Source organism: Gouania willdenowi, chromosome 21 (assembly GCF_900634775.1).
Source record: "Gouania willdenowi chromosome 21, fGouWil2.1, whole genome shotgun sequence".
NCBI classification, from domain to species: domain Eukaryota; kingdom Metazoa; phylum Chordata; class Actinopteri; order Blenniiformes; family Gobiesocidae; genus Gouania; species Gouania willdenowi.
The window spans coordinates 22,204,296-22,222,086 of record NC_041064.1 but is presented as its reverse complement, the minus strand read 5'-3'; the positions used below and the strand labels follow the sequence as shown (position 1 = coordinate 22,222,086).

The following is a 17,791-nucleotide window of genomic DNA, read 5'->3' as shown; positions in this document are numbered from 1 at the left end:
ATACCCTGTTGTTTTCTCATTGTAAGAGTTAATGACCAACACTGTGACACACTTTGAGATCCCATAAATAAACAACTATATCTGTGAACACTATGTATAGACACAACATTATTCATTACAGGACAATATTCCTTATTTTTATTTTACATAAACTTTAAGATTAATAAAATGTACAATTATATCAAACTGATAATAATTACTCTCAACATTCCTTAGATGGCTTCTAGAAAAATGTCTTCCACTCCTCAATAAAACATTAAAGAATTCATAAAAACAATAGCACAAAAATTCCCACAAGTTTAAAACAAACCATTACAAAGTTATTAAAATCAAAAAATGTTTATATTAGTTTTTCCATATGTTTCCTTGTAGGCCTACATCTGTTTTCTTCCTCAATCCATCGTCTTGTCACTCCAAGCCATTGACTTCCTTTTGGCCATTTCCATCCAGGATGGCTGGCTGCTCTCCGACACTGCCAGCACCGATGACAATAGGGGTGACGATGAAGGTGATGAAGACTTTTCCGTACTTTTCCGCATCCATTTGTCCTCACGAGGTCTTTCTAGGATTTTGGTGGGGACAGACTCTAAAAAGCAAACATTATGTAATGGCGTGACAAAAACCACCAACACAGATTATAGTACTTCCAAAGCTGAGGTATAGTAAATGACTTATAATGCACTGACAGACCTTCAGGTTTTCTGCCTTGTCGTCCCTCGGCTGCAGTGTCTCTGATGGGAGGTGCGATTTTTGCAAAGGCAGCAGATTCAGTTGATGTTTGCACTTCTGGCTGAGTTTTCTTCATCTCCACCTATAGGAAAAATAACATTTTACTGAAATATTTTGGTCATTAGCATCCTTTAGGTCCATTGGTAAAGCAATTCTGGGACATGGACTAAAAGCAAGGAAAACCCTGAACATGTCACTGGTCCATAACACACGGAAAACATTGAATTAGTCATTTAATATGCTAAGACTAGAATCAAACCCAAGCTGTTTTATCAGTGAAGCACTTCTCTTAACCTCCCCATCATAAACAATACAAGGGTTATCTTTAACTGCAAAGTGTGCAAGGAGGGCACACCCTGGGCAGGACACAAGTCATCACAGACACAGGCCATCTTACAGACGAACAGCAACCATTTAGAGTAGAAGTTTCCAAAGTGTTTTGGTTCAAAACACCAAACATGAACTCCTCAGGACCCAAACATAACATCACTACAAACAAACCTTAAACAGAAACGTCTGAAGTTAATTTGAACCCAAGGCATTCTTCCTGTGAGGCATTTACGGTAACCACTACACCACTGTCCTGCCATGTCAAATCATAGACATCTGTATTATTATTAATATGCAAAATATACTAGTTGTGAATTTTCACAATTCATCTTGGGTCCTGAGAGATGGAAGAATACTGCATTACAGTGAGCAGTGATTCCAGCTATTCAAAGTTCTCATCACAATAAAAGAGTATACTGTAGCTGTTCAAGTCTAGTTGATAGTTATGGTAATTGATAAATGGACTTGACTTACAGTATATAGCGCTTTAATCTCCACACTGAAGTAGACTCAAATTGCTTTACAAGCTCATTCACCCATTCACACACACACCAATGGGACAGAGCTGCAAGGTGCTTGTCGACTACTCGGAGCAACTTAGGCTTCAGTGTCTTTCCCAAGGACGCTTTGACACATAGACAAGTATATTCTAGGATTGAACCCCCAACTTCTCAATCAGAAGACAACCCCCCTACCACCTGAGCCATGTTCAAATGTGTGTTTGTTTTGGATGGATAGATGGATGTATGGATGAATGGATGGATGTGAAGATTATGTATCATGTTTATTTGAAGAGAGAATAACATATAACTACAAACCCCACTGGGTCCAGAAGATGACGTCCACTCTGCATGTCTCTCCAAAAAAGCAGCTCTTTCATTCACTGAACCCGACCACACAGCTTTTCTAATTGAGATGGGAGGAGCCTCATTTGGCCCAGAAGCATCTCTCTCCCCCTTTTCCAGTGCAGTAACTGAACTAGGAACCACAGCTTGCGAAACCAAAGATGATGTTGGACCTGAAGCTGTGAGTTTAAGTGAGTTAAACCTCCATGCAGGTTGCTGCTGGTTTAAAAAAGACTGGGGCTGTGTTGAGTGAACTGCAGTCTCAGCTTGCACCAAAGTGCGCTGGGGGGGCAGGTTAGTCCGTGGGTTGGTCTGTACGGGTGGATGAGACGCAGGTTGTGAAATGGACTGGGCCGTGCTTGCTTGTGACTGTTCTTCGGTGGTGGGTTTGATGGTTTTTGCTTCTCCAGGAGTATTTGACAGGACAGGCGATGCTGTTGATATCTTCACTGGAAATGATTTTACAGTCTGCATCTGGCTTGTGCTCGGAGGTTTTTCTGCTTTCACTGTATCAGCAGATTGTTGGTTTAATACACTCTGCTGGGGTTTTACACCTTCTACTGTTAATGCTTCATCCGTTTGACCTGTGGACTGCACTTGTGCTTGTGTTCGGCCTGCAGTTTGCGTGCCGGTGAATTCTCTTGGAAATCTCCTTGTGACAAGCTGCTGGAGGCTCCTGGTCTTTTCTATCGCCAAACTCATCCAGGACACCTCAGTCGTCTGAGGAGCAGGTGGAGGATCCTGTGATTTCAAAGTACTTGCTGCCTCTTTGGAGGTCAGAAAAGTCATTGGGACAGTAGTTGGCGTGGCGTGAGGATCCTCAGTAACTGGAGCGTTCTGTCTGACTGGATGGGGGAGGTCAGCTGGATCTGAGGAGTGACACAGATCTGTTAGACAAGCTTAGCAACACAAAGTCTGGAATGTGCTTCAATGAGAACAAAGTCCTTGTACGATCAGCACTAAGCTTATCTTAGACTCATTATCCACATACTGTATAAACTTATCTTGTAGCAGTGTTATGCACTGCACCTGTGCAACGAGCTAAAATATGACTGCAGCAAACACAAACTTTGAGTTCCTGCATTGTGCAAAGTTTCTTTTAAATTTGAAAAAAAAAAATGATCAATAATTTGTGCAGTAACAAATCTAATGTCATCAATCATTTATTTTTTTGAATTCATGAAACAAACTGATATTTTTAGGTATTATTTCATGAAATTGTGTTACTTTTTTGCGTAATAAATGCATATACATCCCACATATGTTCCCTACATTAGAAGTTAATTGAAACATTTGACCTTAAAACACTTTTCCTGTTTATTTGTACTTGATTTGCTAGTCATTTTTAACTTTTAATTTCCTATGGTATGTACCCTTTCTTGGTCCTTTTATATCCCCCACTCATGTTGTTTATGATTGCTTTAGTCCTTTCTCTGTTTCTGTCATTGATTGTGAGTCAGGATTCCTGCGTGTGTCTGTACTCTTACAGTCTTGTGTCTGTGATGTGTTAGTGATTATACAACAGTTAGTGTCGACCAAGTGATTTGATTGGATGAAAGACATTCCAAGAGCGTTGTTATAGAGCAACAACGCACTGCGACTTCTTACGGATCATATCACTCCACTGTACAGCTGATCTAAATACTATTAATTACCGTTACATCTTGGGCTACACACCGCAGTACACTGTTCACTACGTTCATTCTACAGGTCTTAATATACAATTCCGATTTTTTTCAAAAACAGAGATTTTTTTGTGTGTGTTTGTCATATTACATGCATTTTCAATCAGTTTGGAGTACGAACGTAATGTGACTCAGAAGTGACGCGCATCTGCAGAAGAGGTCCTAAGGTGACCAATGAGCCCACAGTGTTTACTGAAGTAAATATGAAAACATCCAGTGTAGGACTGTGTGTTGCGCTGAGAAATGTTCTTTCCAACAGAAGTCAGCACTTCATAACTTTAAGGAAAGTGAAAAAGAAGAGAGTCAGGATTATCGCTCTTGCCGTTTTCAATGTGATAGCTGCTACATCGTTACAGCGGAATGTTTGGATGTGGAGTTGGAGTCAACACTGGTGGGTTAGGGATGTCAGCAGCCTTGACAATGCGGCATTCATTACAATCGGAATTGTGTTGTTCAGACCGTCTTTAACAGATCAGATGCAAGTCACATATGGGCAAAAAGATTGGATTTTGGTCACATTTGCCTGCAGTGTGAACGTAGCGTGTGTGCTCTCCACTTGTGGAACTATTTTTGTTGGCGTAGCCAAATGATTAAATAACATACTGTATAATAATCTCTAGTAACTTATTACTGTCAACTAATAAAATGCGCTTGTAAAACTGTTGTATAAAAGCAATATCACACTCGAGGTTGTGCTGTTGTGTGAAAATCTACTGCACTCTGCCTTCGGCCTTGTGCCTATGACCGGATCACACCAGTGCTGATATTTCACCACAACAGCACTCCCTTTCGTGTGATAGTGCTTAAGTATAGGTTTATTTCCTCTCTGCTGTTTCCACTCAGATGTGCCCACTATATAATTAACACCCTACTTGAGGTTAGCTGAAAGACTGAATGCCTGCTGAGTCTTTGTTCTGTCTTACTCACCCAGTCTTTTTGGGTTTGTTCATTTTTTGTGGACTTTATGGTTTTATTCCACTTCAATCTAACAACCCGCTCCTTTTTTCTATTCATCTGTGTCCAACTTTCCACCCTTTATCCCTTAACCACCTCAGATGACAAAGTGCAAGTTCCTTTTGAAATTAGTATGGTATTTAATTTTATACTTGAAAAAACCTTTCCTTAACACAGTCCTTGTTTTTTATTATTTTAAACCCAAAGAGCATCACACTGAGTGGTTACTTGGCCTCAACCTTCACAGGGGGTTCATCACCAAAAACAGATTGAGAAACAGTGTTCTAGTTAACCCAACTTTTTCTTGTTGTACAGACTCAATCTGTTCTGCGTGTTTATTCGACTTTTAGAAGAAAAAAAAATCCTAATGGTATGCTTTGGGGTCTTGGAATAATTTGTTATGTATATATTGTTTTGATTGTTTCTGTGGAACATTAAATTAAAATCAGCTTTGTAAATGGAAGGCTATGAGTTGTATTTCTTTATTTATTTTACCGAAATGTAATCTTTAGGTTGTAAAATTGAACACAGGAATACACAAACATTTTGGAGCACACAAAGGCTTAAAGAAAAACACAAGTATGGGAGAATACATGATTCCCAATTGGTTAACTGTTTCAAACCAATAGTGATGAGGTATTGGAGCCAAAGCACCATGCCCATGGTATTACTCACCTGTTACTCTGAGTTCTTTTGAGAAAGTAGAGATGTTTGCTGGCAGTTTGTCAGCCATGTTGACAACACTCTTGCTTGCACCCTGGTCTTCTTCTGACTTTGATTGAGGGCCAGTCAAAGAATCTGACAGCACTCTGACTGACTGGGAAGTTGAACGCAATTTTATTCCAAACGCTGCTTTTCCTTCTTCTTCCTGAACCTTCTTTGCGTCCCCAGACATCACCATTGCCCCCTGACTGTGTTCAACTTTTTTTAAACTGTCCCTCCTGTCCCATGGAGTGACTCTTGTGCCCTCTTGTCTTAATCGTCCCACAGTAAAGGACCCTCCTTTTCCTTGTAGACCCTTAAGGTCTTCTTTTCTCTCCTCTGCCTCTTTGAGTCTTTTCTGCCTTGCCTGTGCTTGCTCTAAAACTTCAACAAAACTGCCAGATCGGGGTCTTTCTGCAGCTTGGTTTTTGGCAGTGTTAATGGTAAAATGGAAAGACCCTGAGCCTGGTGCTGGTCTCTTTAATTTTTGTATACTCTCAGCTTCAACTTGTGCTTGCTGGTGATCAAGTAAATGCTTGGCAGAAGAAGTGGGCAACTGGTTTGAAGAAACTTCTGCCAGTTCGGATTTGAAAGGATTACTTCCCTTGTCTTGGTTTACTGCTTGTGTCTCAAGTACTCGTTCTGATTTTTCCCTAAACTCTGACTCCATAAAAGTATGTAATTGTTCATTAGGCAAAGGATCTGTACGATTGTTCAGCGTTGGACAAACTATCTGATGTGCTCCAGACGATGCCCCTGGAAGTACATGGTCGTATCCAGTACTTGATGATTGAGTTGTCACTGCTGCAGAGTTTAAAGGAGAGCAGTAAATGTCATCCTTTCTTTGTTCTGTTTCCACCTCCACCTCCTCTTGAACACTAAGCATCTGCTCTTCCTCCTTCACAAGCTGGAACTGATCAGTTATTGGTTGGGATTGATTCTGTGAGAAAAGAAGGGCAAAAACCTGATGTTTAATCTTGATATGTTTAACAGTTTGAGATTAAGGCTATGTGGTCACTCACCGCAGTGATTGTTTTTTTAGTGCTTGCTCTCTGTTTCTTGGGTTTGATATGCATTCGGTGGCGTGCAGCTGATGTATCCAAGCAGGGAGTGAACTTAGCTGGTGTGCTGAAGTCCAATGGAAGCTCAGAAGTGGAAGAGGAGGTATTGGTAGGGACAGACTGAGGAAGTACAAGGGCCGAAGACAAGGGCGCAGATTTTATTGGTGCAGATTTAGGGATGGGTGACAGTGGGCGATCATGGGATGGCATCTGAAATTTAGAAAAAAAAAACACATAAATCAGCATTGTTTAATCAAAAGTATGAAAATATTACAACACGTTAAAATGACACAGTATGACGTCATTCTGCAGTCATCTGTTAATTGGAAACAGTTTTATCTGATGGTAGAAGCTCCTATGATATATGCCAAACCACTTAATTGGTTCAAGATTGGTTTTAGAGCAAGTTTCACCTTTTGACTCCAATTCACCAGATATATATCTAATCCTGCATCTGTTTGATGCACTGGATGCAAAAATCCAATCAATGAAAGCCAAACACAATTTCCATGTTTTCAAAGACCCACTGCAAACATCTCAGGGATCTAAAATGCAGCACACCCTTAGAGGTTAAAGCAGTGCAGGTTGCAACTGTTGTGGACTGCTTTGGCAGCAAAAGAGTCTTTGTACACACTGAGTAAGGCTGCTCCCAAAATGACATGCTGGTTTTGTGTACAGTCCATCAAATTAAATTCAGTAAACACTGAACTAATCTGTCCTAAAATGGAACCCGGCTTGCAGTTCTTGCTCTGCTTTTTCATAAAAACTGTTTTTTGAAATCGACAGGGGCCAGCTGCTTAAGGGATTACTGCGCTACAAACATTAGTGACCCATTTTTACCAATATATTCCTTTGACAGAAAGGAGTGGTGCTACCAACAAACAATCCTTATGAAATTCTATGAATGAAAAAGAAATGTATTTGCTAAATATTTCCTTTTATTAACCAGGTATTCAAAATTGTGAAAGTGATCTTCTAGGTTGAAGTTAAAAATCAGCACAAAGAATAAAATAAAATGATTGCACTTGCTGTTATGATGTCTTTTTCTATTCCTCTGTCCACGTTAAGTAAAAATTTTGCACAAATTGAGTCAATATAACAGTTTATACAAGCATAAAATGATGTTGAATGGAACTCTAAAAACCCACAAGTAAGATATTTTCTTCTGGTTTTTCAATAGTTTGCTTAAATTACCTTAAAGCATGCGTCCTGTAATGTACTGTCTTCCTCAGGAGTGTCTGGAGGACTACGTGGAAGATTGTCCTCTAAATGGGGGCTCGTATCCTCAGATCGTTTTGGAAAAACCATAGGAGGTGGGCCCAAATGCATCTTCTGCTGCTGAAGCTTCATCTAAGATATATTTTGAAAAAGACAATGTTGCATGGTTGTTAGAGCCACGTTTTTCTAATTTGTCCTCAGAGACAGAAGAAAATGATAATATGAATAATATGAAACAGTGTCCAAACCTGCAAGGCTTTGATCTTGCTGTGGACATTCTCCTGAGATAGGACTCGAGCTGGCTCAGCATCTATCGTTGCCTGATCAGCCAAAAAGATGCTGTCATGGGACATCGCTCGAGATCCCATCATCACTTGAGAACATCTACGTGGAAGACAGAAAAGTATTTAAGTATTTATTTATGTATGGGCATAAACCTTATGCAGGGATTTAGACACTCACTCTAAATCTTCTTCAGATCCCAGTCTTTTTGCTGCAGTGATGTCACTGGCTGATTGGCTAAGTTTGGTTTTTTCCTCTTCACCTGTCCTCTTACTCCTTCCAAAGATTCGGGTTTTTAGAGACTTCAGTTTTGACTTCTTACGTCCTAAAGAGGATGATGATACATAGATCAGATACAGTATAATCTCAACAATACATGCTTTTTTAAAACTTGGAATTACCGCCTGATAGCTTTATATTATCCTTAAAGCTGAGAAACGTGTCGTTGTCCCGCCCTAAACAGCTCCACTTCCTCCCACAGCCTCTGCCAATCTAGCAGAAGCCACGCCTCTACTTTTCTGCACGCGCATCGCAGAACATAACAAGGTCGCATTGATATAGGTCTATGGGTCAGGTAAGAGCCAAAATCATATTTATCTGTTCCGTGCACAGTTCTGCATTCACTTTGATTGACAGTCTCAAAAACAGGAAGTCGAAGCCTATTGGCTGGGTGCACTCTGCGATCGTTTGTATTTGTATAAGGGTCTATAGGACGAAGGAGGGACTTATATAAATTAATGTATATGAGGCAGTAGACCATAGTAAAAGACTAGTTAGGTATTTTTTCACATTTCAAAAGAATCATACATAAACATATATTTCTCAGAAACTCTGTATATCAGCTTTAAACGATTAAAGGAACTCGAGCAGGAGATCCAAAGCTTCATATGGCCTTATTTGATCTTAAGAGTGGCTAGAACAGCCACTTTCTTTTGTGCAAGCCCAAAAACACGCACGCACACACAAAACATACTGAATGCAAGAAAAAAAGGATCAACTATATTTTCTAAAAGTTTATTATGTAATGAATTATTAAAAGTGAAATACATTCTCCATACTTGTCACCAGACTGGCTTAACTAATTGCACAACAGAATCAGCACAATATGCACAACTGTAACATCACATTGCACTCTCACCTTAAAGCAGTCGACTCTTCCCCACCCTTCCGTTTTTCTACCCCGACTCCCTCTTCCGTGTTCCCTTCCCCTCACCTAGGTGTAAAACTGCCCTCTCTTTTTATATTATCCATTTATTCATGTATTTCTTACCCTTCCTTAGGGAGGGCTGAAGATGGGCAGAATTATACAATAAAATGAATTCATTTATTTAATTGCAATACTAAAAAAAATGCATTGCTGTCGTGAAAAGATTGCACTACATGTAGTGTTGACCTTCGACAACATGTGCAGACAAAAAAAAGTTAAAATTCATCAATCTGCTTGCATACATTAGGATATAACCAAATAAATCAACAATACATTAAAAAGTTATTTGTATTTTAATACTTCGTGAATGCTCATTGGCCACTACATTGGATACACCTGTTTCACAGCTCTCCAATGCAATCAGCTGATGAGCCAGTCACATGGTAAAAGATTAATAATGTACTACGCATGCAGACATGGTCAGCAAAATTAAATCATATCCAACCGTCAGAATGGAGATTAAATGTGATCTAAGTGCTATTGGGTGTGGTACAAATGAGCTGATATGAAGTTCTCAAAAACTGTTGATTCCTACGTGGACTTTAATGCTACTGGGTGTCATCTATGTCAGCGAAGAACAGGAAATTAGGCTCCTGTTCACGCAGGCTCATCAGAACTAAATCATTATAGATTCTCTGAATTTCTGCTGACAGAACAGTGTATCTTATGATGCCTCTGATACCTACTTCAGCATGATAACACTCGTCGTAGGCTTGTTTCATAAACTTGAAAATGAGTTCACTGTACTTCAATGACCTCTGCAGTTATTTGATCTGTGTACAATAACGCACCTTTTCCAATGTGGTGGGACAATTGTTTGACATGATAAATGACAGTTTAACACAATATAAGCAGAAGTACTTTGTACTATCTTTAGATACCTTCAATAATTTTTTTTCCTCTCTGTTTTGTTAAATACAAACTATTTAATCCTTGCGTGCTCACCAAGTTTGAACTGTTGTTAAAAGCATCAAATATCCTTCAAATTTGCTTTGAGCTTCTAATAGACTAATTATCTTACCTGTACTGTCCTCTGGGGCTTCATCTGTATCTCCTGGCAAATTCTCCATTTTTCTGATGTCTGTAAACGTTCAGATCAGATCAAAGTTGAACGACTCCGACACCTGCAATTACCAACACAGTCCCTGAAATAAAGTCCTCTAACGTTCAACTGAGATGATAGTTTCATCTGACATAAAAGTTCTCCAAGTGACACAGGGTTCAAAGGTTTATTACGGCTCATTATCGGGAACAGATCTGCAAGGAGGTGAGGTGGGTGTGGAAACAGTTCCTAGGAAAACATCATCATATCGTACGAATTATAATATAAACAGAGTTTAAACAATCAATGTATTCAGTTATTTTGAGTGGCATTTTATAACAAGAGGAGCATAACAAAAAAAAAAACAACTAATCTTTTGTGTAATAAGACATTACTGCACACTAAACAGGTAATTCTGCCCTTAACTGTTTCATAGGAAAGTGATTGTATTTTGTAATTTGTTACATGTGCTTTCTAATAACCATTTCGCCAAAGCCAAGGGTCATGTGACTTTTCGATAGCTGTTGAAGAAACACCAGTAAAGTTGAACCGCAGAGCCACTGTTAAGGAAAGTGGTGTTAACTACATGAACCCTGAACCCTCAACTAGACATGGTTAGAGATAAAGACGTCTCTTTTTGAAGGAGTGAAACATCTTCACAGAAGAACCGCAACCAGTCCAACTGTGATTGTAAATCTCATTTTTTTTAACGTCTGTTTTCAGAGTTTAAATCAATCATTTTGTACTAGTACAAAAAAAAAAAAGCTTTTTCTAAATTCCCCCAAATGCTTTTGAACTGCTTTTTTAATTGCTTAAGTGTTAATATTCTCTCAGTATTCTTTTAAAAAACACAAAACAAACAAAATTCTGCAGTAAATGTCGCAGGTTGTGTGAAAAACGTATAAGTAGCAAATACACTTGCTTTACTTAGTTGTTTTAAAGGTCCCATGTCATGCTATTTTTCACTCATCTCCATTTGTTCTAAGAACTCTAAAAAGGTTTATGAGGTTTATTTTCCCAAACTCGCCTTTTTTCCAGAGTTTTTGCCTCTGAAAAGTGACTTTCTGAGCAACTCTACACAAACAGGCTGATTTGCGGCCTACTTATGCATTGTGGGCGTGTCTATGGGCCCGCCCTCCTCAAACCCACTCTGAAACCGAGCTCATACTGCTTTATGAACACGAGACAGAGCGTGGGGGCGGGGCGTTCATTGGTACATACTTATACTGTAGAAAACACATACATAGCACTGCGCAAAGGATGCTGAAATGCCCACCTTCGTGGGCGTGTCTGTTTATATGTCAATCACGGCAGAGAGCTTCCTGGAGACGCAGCTTCTCCAGCTCAGTGCCAAGTCAAATTCGTCATCAAAGTGGGAACGCGTCATCAATTTGAAGCGGGGTGTTTGGGCTCACCCTGTAGTAGGAAACGAGCAAATCACCCTCTAACTAACAACTGAAGGAATCAATGAAAAAAAAACCACTTTGGGCATGTGTATGAAGCCCTAATAGCACTTTTATCATGTTTAAATAACAGAAAAGTCCATTTAGCTTAACATTGGCCCTTTAAAGCAAGTTGATGAGTAACAAATGACTTTATAATACCAGCTTTATATCCTTTCACTTCACTTTCTCATCATAAAGGATTATATAAAGGATTGTAACCTTACCTATCATTACATCAAGCATTCTTACTGGACAGAGTCACAGACGATACGGCTAATGGTGTATACAATCTTGTTAACTACCTGCAAATACTTTTTGATTGCTAAATTTCAAAGCATTTTATGTGACAATGAATCCAACAGGCAACAATGTTTATATTGTTTTTTTTAACCTTGCATTATAACCACTCCTAACCCTGGTTGCACTAACTGTATTTGTTTATTTCAAATTGGTTTTTAAACCTAGCACTACAAGTCTTTATCATCGGCACATCTTTTAGATTTTGAATATATATATATATATATATATATATATATATATATATAGCTTAAAAATGTTGACGTCCACAAGGTCATCGACATGCAGGTCATTTTCAAACTACTCTTCTTCGGCTGAGAAGCAGAATAAAATGTCACTAAATAATAACCTTTCATTAACCACCCACTTGGAGTCCATTAAAAACAATGACCTGGACTAACCATTACTGTGTTACATGTTGCTGCAGCTTCTATTTGCTTTGAGAAATAAAGGAAGATAAAAGTGGAATCAGCTGAGATTTGTCTTGGTGAAAATGTTGTAATATGAATTTAACAATAAGTGCAGGTGTTAAACAGCTGCATCCAACATTTAACAATAAATGCTAGAATTGCATGGTCTCAGTGCCTGTGCAATACAACCCTTCAACCAGGGTTGGGGTCAATTATAATTGTAATTGTGGAATTAATAAATATTTACAAATATGGCATTATTATAATTGTAATTGAAAACATCTATTGCTGTTGTAATTGTAATTGAGTTGAGATTATTGACTTTGTAATTGTAATTTGCATGGGAATTCTATCAAAATTGTCATATACCGGTATAATGTAATTAAACGAAAAACTGTTACAGTTCTATAGCTCACACATAACAAGTTTTCATATGACCTATGAGTGAATCTTCACACCCAGACAGGTGGTTAAGGTAAGAAGGGTTAAAGTTAGGATATAATAGAATTTTATATGAATAGGGACGAAACAGTTTTACATAATAACAATAGTATGTGACTGATGTTTTGTACAAGAGTTTATAGCTATTGCTAAATTCCAACTCTAGTCCCTAGTTGGACTTTTACATAAGATTATGTTATTTTATTATTAGATTATCATCAATGCACTAAAATGTATATGTAAAGATGCTAGAACAACCCTATACACACATACAAAAGCACAGACAATCATCACAATAGGCCTATAAATGACAAGCATTGGAGAAAATACTCATCGTAATTGAATTGTAATTGAAAAAAGTAATTCACCCCAACTTTGCCTTCAACCTTAGCTAAGTTGTTTTTATTGAATTAATTTGAAGTTACTTCATTGTTTACATCTATCTATAAAAGCAAGGAACTCCTGTTAATGTCAATATGAATACATACCTCCGACGGGCACTGTACTAGTATATATAAATATATACAGCTTTGGATACAGATCAGTGTTGATTTTTTCTAGTCCCGTTCCATTTTCTTTAAATGATCAAAACTAGACTATGACTCATTTGAAAAACAAAAAAATAAACATAAGTGAAAACTGTATCAAAATATATAGATTTTTTTTTTTGTCAACTATTAAAAAATAAACTATAATTTCGTCACATAGAACAAAATCCAATCAGATCTCATGTGGTCATGTGCATTGATCACATCAAATTTCTCTGTCTATTTACAAATGATAATACCATCAGCTTGTTAAATGGTAATTGAACATTAAATAAAAAAAAGCCTAAATTATTATCCTGCAAATGTTTTAGTCGACTGTATCTGCAGCAGATTTAGTCAACTAAAATCTTAATGCCATTTAGTTGACTCTAACTAGATTATAACTGTCTGAAATAGTGCTGATGACAACATTTTGAATAAAACTAAATAAAAAGGTGCTTATATTTTTCTTCCTTCCTCATCAGAGATGTCCTCTTATACCTGACAAAGATGTTCTTGTTCTCGTCATTAGATTGTTTGTTTGTGTGTGTATTTTTTAATTAAATGACAGAAATAGAAACAAAGATCCTCTGTGTATGGAAGTTTAGAAATTAAATCATCTGCTCAGGTCAATCTATGTTGAGCAGTTGTAGCTGTGGTGTTCAAACTCAGTGTGCATGGTGGGCCTCCATCCTCAAGATTATACAGACCCTTTCCAAAAAGTTAGAATATCATGGAAAAGTTGTTTAATTTCCATAATTCCATTCAAAAAGTTAAACTTTCATAGATTATAGATTCAAGGCCCTCAATTTAAACAATTTCAACTATTTATTTGTTTATTTCTTTACATAATTTGGGCTTCCAGCTCATAAAGCCCACAAAAACAGGATTTCAAAAAGTTAGAATACTGTGAAGAAATCACCATTTACTTTTCAGCTTTTGCAGAAAAAAAAAAAGAGGAGAAAAAAGACTGAACTGTTGGTCCAAGGTCCTCTTTTCCGATGAAAGTAAAGTGTGCCTTTCATTCAGGAATCAAGGTCCAAGGCTTTGGAGGAAGACGGGTGAGGAACAGAACCCAAGGTGCTTGAGGTCCAGTGTGAAATATCCACAGTCAGTCATGATTTGGGGCGCAATGTTCTGTTCTGTTCCTCACCCGTCTTCCTCCAAAGCCTTGGACCTTGATTCCTGAATGAAAGGCACACTTTACTTTCATCAGAAAAGAAGACCATGGACCACTGGCCAACAGTCCAGTCCTTCTTCTCTTTTTTCTCTGCAAAAACTCAGAAGTAAATGGTGATTTCTTCACAGTATTCTAATTTTTTGAAATCCTGTTTTCGAGGGTTTAATGAGCTAAAATTATATAAAAATAAACAAACAAATACTTGAAATCATTAAATTGTGGGCCCTGAATCTATAATCTATAAAAGTTTAACTTTTTGAATGGAATTATGGGAATTAAACAACTTTTCCATGACATTCTAATTTTTTTGGAAAGGGTCTGTATATGTTCTCCTGCACGGTGAGGTTATTATCATGTTTTCTAAAGAGCAACATGGTGACATATTAATCACATTCTGAAACCTGCTGGAGGCGTGTCAGCGTAAGATGTCTTACACTGTCTGAAACGCCCTTGGGTCTGTAAACCTTCAGTAAGCTATTGGCAACAGACAGCAGATTTACAGCAAGGACAAACTATTTCTGCAACTGGGTAACTTTAGTCTCACATGTCAGATATCACACAGTGTATGAGCAATCAAACACTCAACAATATCAAACACAAATCACTTTGGTCAGCTCAGATGCTGCAGCTTCTGGATAGAAACTATTTAAAAACAATATAATAATCATAATTCAAATGTTGCCATTGTAGATCTGATTCAACCCTCCTTGGGGTCAGTTCAAAAAACAATTGTTTACTTCTTTTTTTGCTTCATATTTCATCACTTTTCTTAATTTGATGGGTACAATTGATTGATTAAGCATAACATTCTCGTGACGATATTTTTTCAATGTGCTGAACACGTCCTCTGGGGTCAATTTGACCCCAAGCTGTTTTAGCGGTGTTAAACTTGTGTGTGTGTGTGTGTGTGACCTTATATCCTCGCACCTGCAGGTGCACGAGTTGATACTTTTGAGTTCATACATGACGTGGTTGTAGTCAATTACATTTTTCAGTTACAATTACGCTTTCAAATTACCCATGTTCAATTACAACTCAATTACATTTACCGTGACAATTATTTTGGTCAATTTCAATGATTATTTTACCCCTGAAAGTCAATTACAATTACGTTCTCAAATACAATTAATCATAATTACTGAGCTTGAAAAAAAATGACCTAATAAAAGTTCATCTTCCTTTTGTGTTAGCTTTCTGTTAGCATCTCTTATGCTAACAGGTCCTAAATCAGCTGTAAAATACACTAAAAACAAATATCTATCATCTAATTTCTTGGTTACCTTGTTAAGCATCCTAATCAACAATATTATAGTTTTTAATACTTTTAGTAGTTTTTAATACTTTTGTAGTGGGAGTCACTACACCCCCAGATTTATATATTTTTAAATGGTAAAATGTGGGAAAGCTTGATATGAAACATATTGTAATAATTGTTACCTACATACAGTATGTGTAGAACTGTACATATAGAACTGTAACATGGTTCCCCAGTTTATTAAAATAAATGAAATTATAATTGTCAATTTCTATAGAATGTTCATGGCAATTACAATTACAAAGTCAATTATCTGAACTCAATTACAATTTCACCAGGATTACGACAGCAACGGATTTTTCAAATTGCAATTATAATTGACCCCAACCCTGCCAACGACTCACACCTGCCAAAGTAGAAGTGATATTTCCGTATTCAACAAATAAACAAAGTGTCTGATGCAAAAACTTGGTCAAAACATTTTTGAAAATCATTTTCCAAAGGGCAAATATCCCTGGGGTCAGATTGACCCCAAGGGTAAAATATGTTAGTGATATTTTGAGGCTTTAACTACTTCTTTCTGTAAAACCTGGTGAAAGGTGACGACTCTTTCCTGTACACAAGAAGTATTAACTCTCCTCTGCATTTCACACCCTTTGCATTTGTAGCCAAGGAGTTTCTGTCAACAGTGTGTGTGTGTGCATGTGTGTGTTCATGTGCATGTGTGTGTGTGTGTGTGTGCATGCTAGCCTGATAAGACAAGGAGAGGTAATGAATAATCATGCAAAGTCCACACCACACCTCTCATATCAGCCAGTATGGTCCACTAAACAGGATATCAGCACCTGAATGCCACATGTACTAACCTGTGAGTTTACTGCCCTGTGAATGGATTCCCACTACTGGAAGTAAACAGTCCATTTTTTTTTTTAAATTTATCCACTGCCTTACTGGCATTGCAGAGAGATCCTTGTACGACTTTACAGCACCGTGATTATAATCCACAAACAGCAGCAGTAGAAACACCTGATTGTTTACAAGTCAAGGACACATTCAGGCAAAAAAAAAAAAAAAAAAGTCACCTTACCAGACTCGTCCCCACAATTTGTCCTCATCTGAGTATAGAGTGTATCCTCTTTTCTCAGCTGTCACTGTTTAAACCTCAGAGCTTACTATGTCCACATCTGTAGATGGAGTGAGGCTCAGAGAGAGAGAGAGAGAGAGAGAGGAAAGAAAGTGCGGGGGTAGAAGGTCACTCTATGACAGCACAAGCAAATGCACAAAGAGAAAAGAGGACAAATGTGAAAGCACAAGGAAAGGAGGGAGAGAAAAAGAGAGAGAGATACTCCATTACATTAGTGGCACACTGCGGCCCCCTGTGCTAAGCTCCTTATAAAACGTTAACCTGATTTTAGGTCCAGAAATGAGAGTAGTGGAGAAAACCAAAGCTCCCTTTGGAAAGAGGACACACATGTAGGAATTGTGGACCACAGAGTTGCATGCTTTCATCATTAGGCTCTCTCTTCTTCTTCTATGATCCAACAGGCTTGGTGTTTACTACACTTTCATTATTCTCAAAAATGCTTAGGGACATACGAAATGACCACATGCACAGATTTCTAGACACACTCAGTTGGAAAAACTCCAGTTATTTAGCGTTTTCAGACAGCGAGTGAGAGGAAACCAAAACACCAATGAGAACCTGGAGGCTTAGGTTGGACTACGAGGGCCGTGGGTGGAATCAAACCCACAAGAATTCCTATGTTTGTGTTTATAAATGTAATAAATACGATAGATGTTTATCAAGCCTGGATATTGAAAAAATTTCTGGAAATTTTGGATTTTCAGACACCAATTCATTAATCATTTAAAAGAAAGATACACAGACATACACAGTCAGTGATGGAAACACTATCTAGGCCACTGGGCTCCTGCCAACTAGAAGGACGACTGCTGCAGAGATTGGAAAATAAAACTTTTTTTTACATCCCTGTTGTGTGTCTGACTGAGTGATGTGGAGCATCCCTGATGAGGCTCCTCATCACACGAATCCTCCTAAATCTGCCACCAGGATACAAATCCAGACAGTGACAGCTGGATTACATGCAGGGAATACATGCATTACAAAGCACTGTATTTTAAGAGTGTGAGTTTTTATTTAAATTTTACTACTAAATTATT

At 37.9% G+C, this 17,791-nt stretch overlaps 1 protein-coding gene across 3 annotated transcripts; it reads right to left on the bottom strand.

Annotated features, from left to right (window-relative positions):
- Positions 1–111: 111 nt before the first annotated feature.
- cracdla (cracd like a) lies at positions 112–16,830 on the bottom strand. 3 transcript variants are annotated; one of them, XM_028436825.1, is made up of 10 exons: positions 16,698–16,830; positions 10,035–10,137; positions 7,987–8,131; positions 7,773–7,908; positions 7,501–7,656; positions 6,268–6,516; positions 5,219–6,185; positions 1,878–2,773; positions 691–811; positions 112–586 (listed from the first exon to the last, which is right to left on the bottom strand). In XM_028436825.1, exons 2-10 carry the CDS (start codon positions 10,081–10,083, stop codon positions 393–395), a joined length of 2,913 nt encoding a protein of 970 aa, XP_028292626.1. In that variant the 5' UTR covers positions 10,084–10,137; positions 16,698–16,830; the 3' UTR covers positions 112–392. The 3 variants fall into 3 exon arrangements, with proteins under 3 accessions (XP_028292626.1, XP_028292627.1, XP_028292625.1); XM_028436826.1 differs by having other exon boundaries at positions 16,693–16,811; XM_028436824.1 differs by lacking the exon at positions 16,698–16,830 and having other exon boundaries at positions 324–586; positions 10,035–10,228.
- Positions 16,831–17,791: the final 961 nt, after the last annotated feature.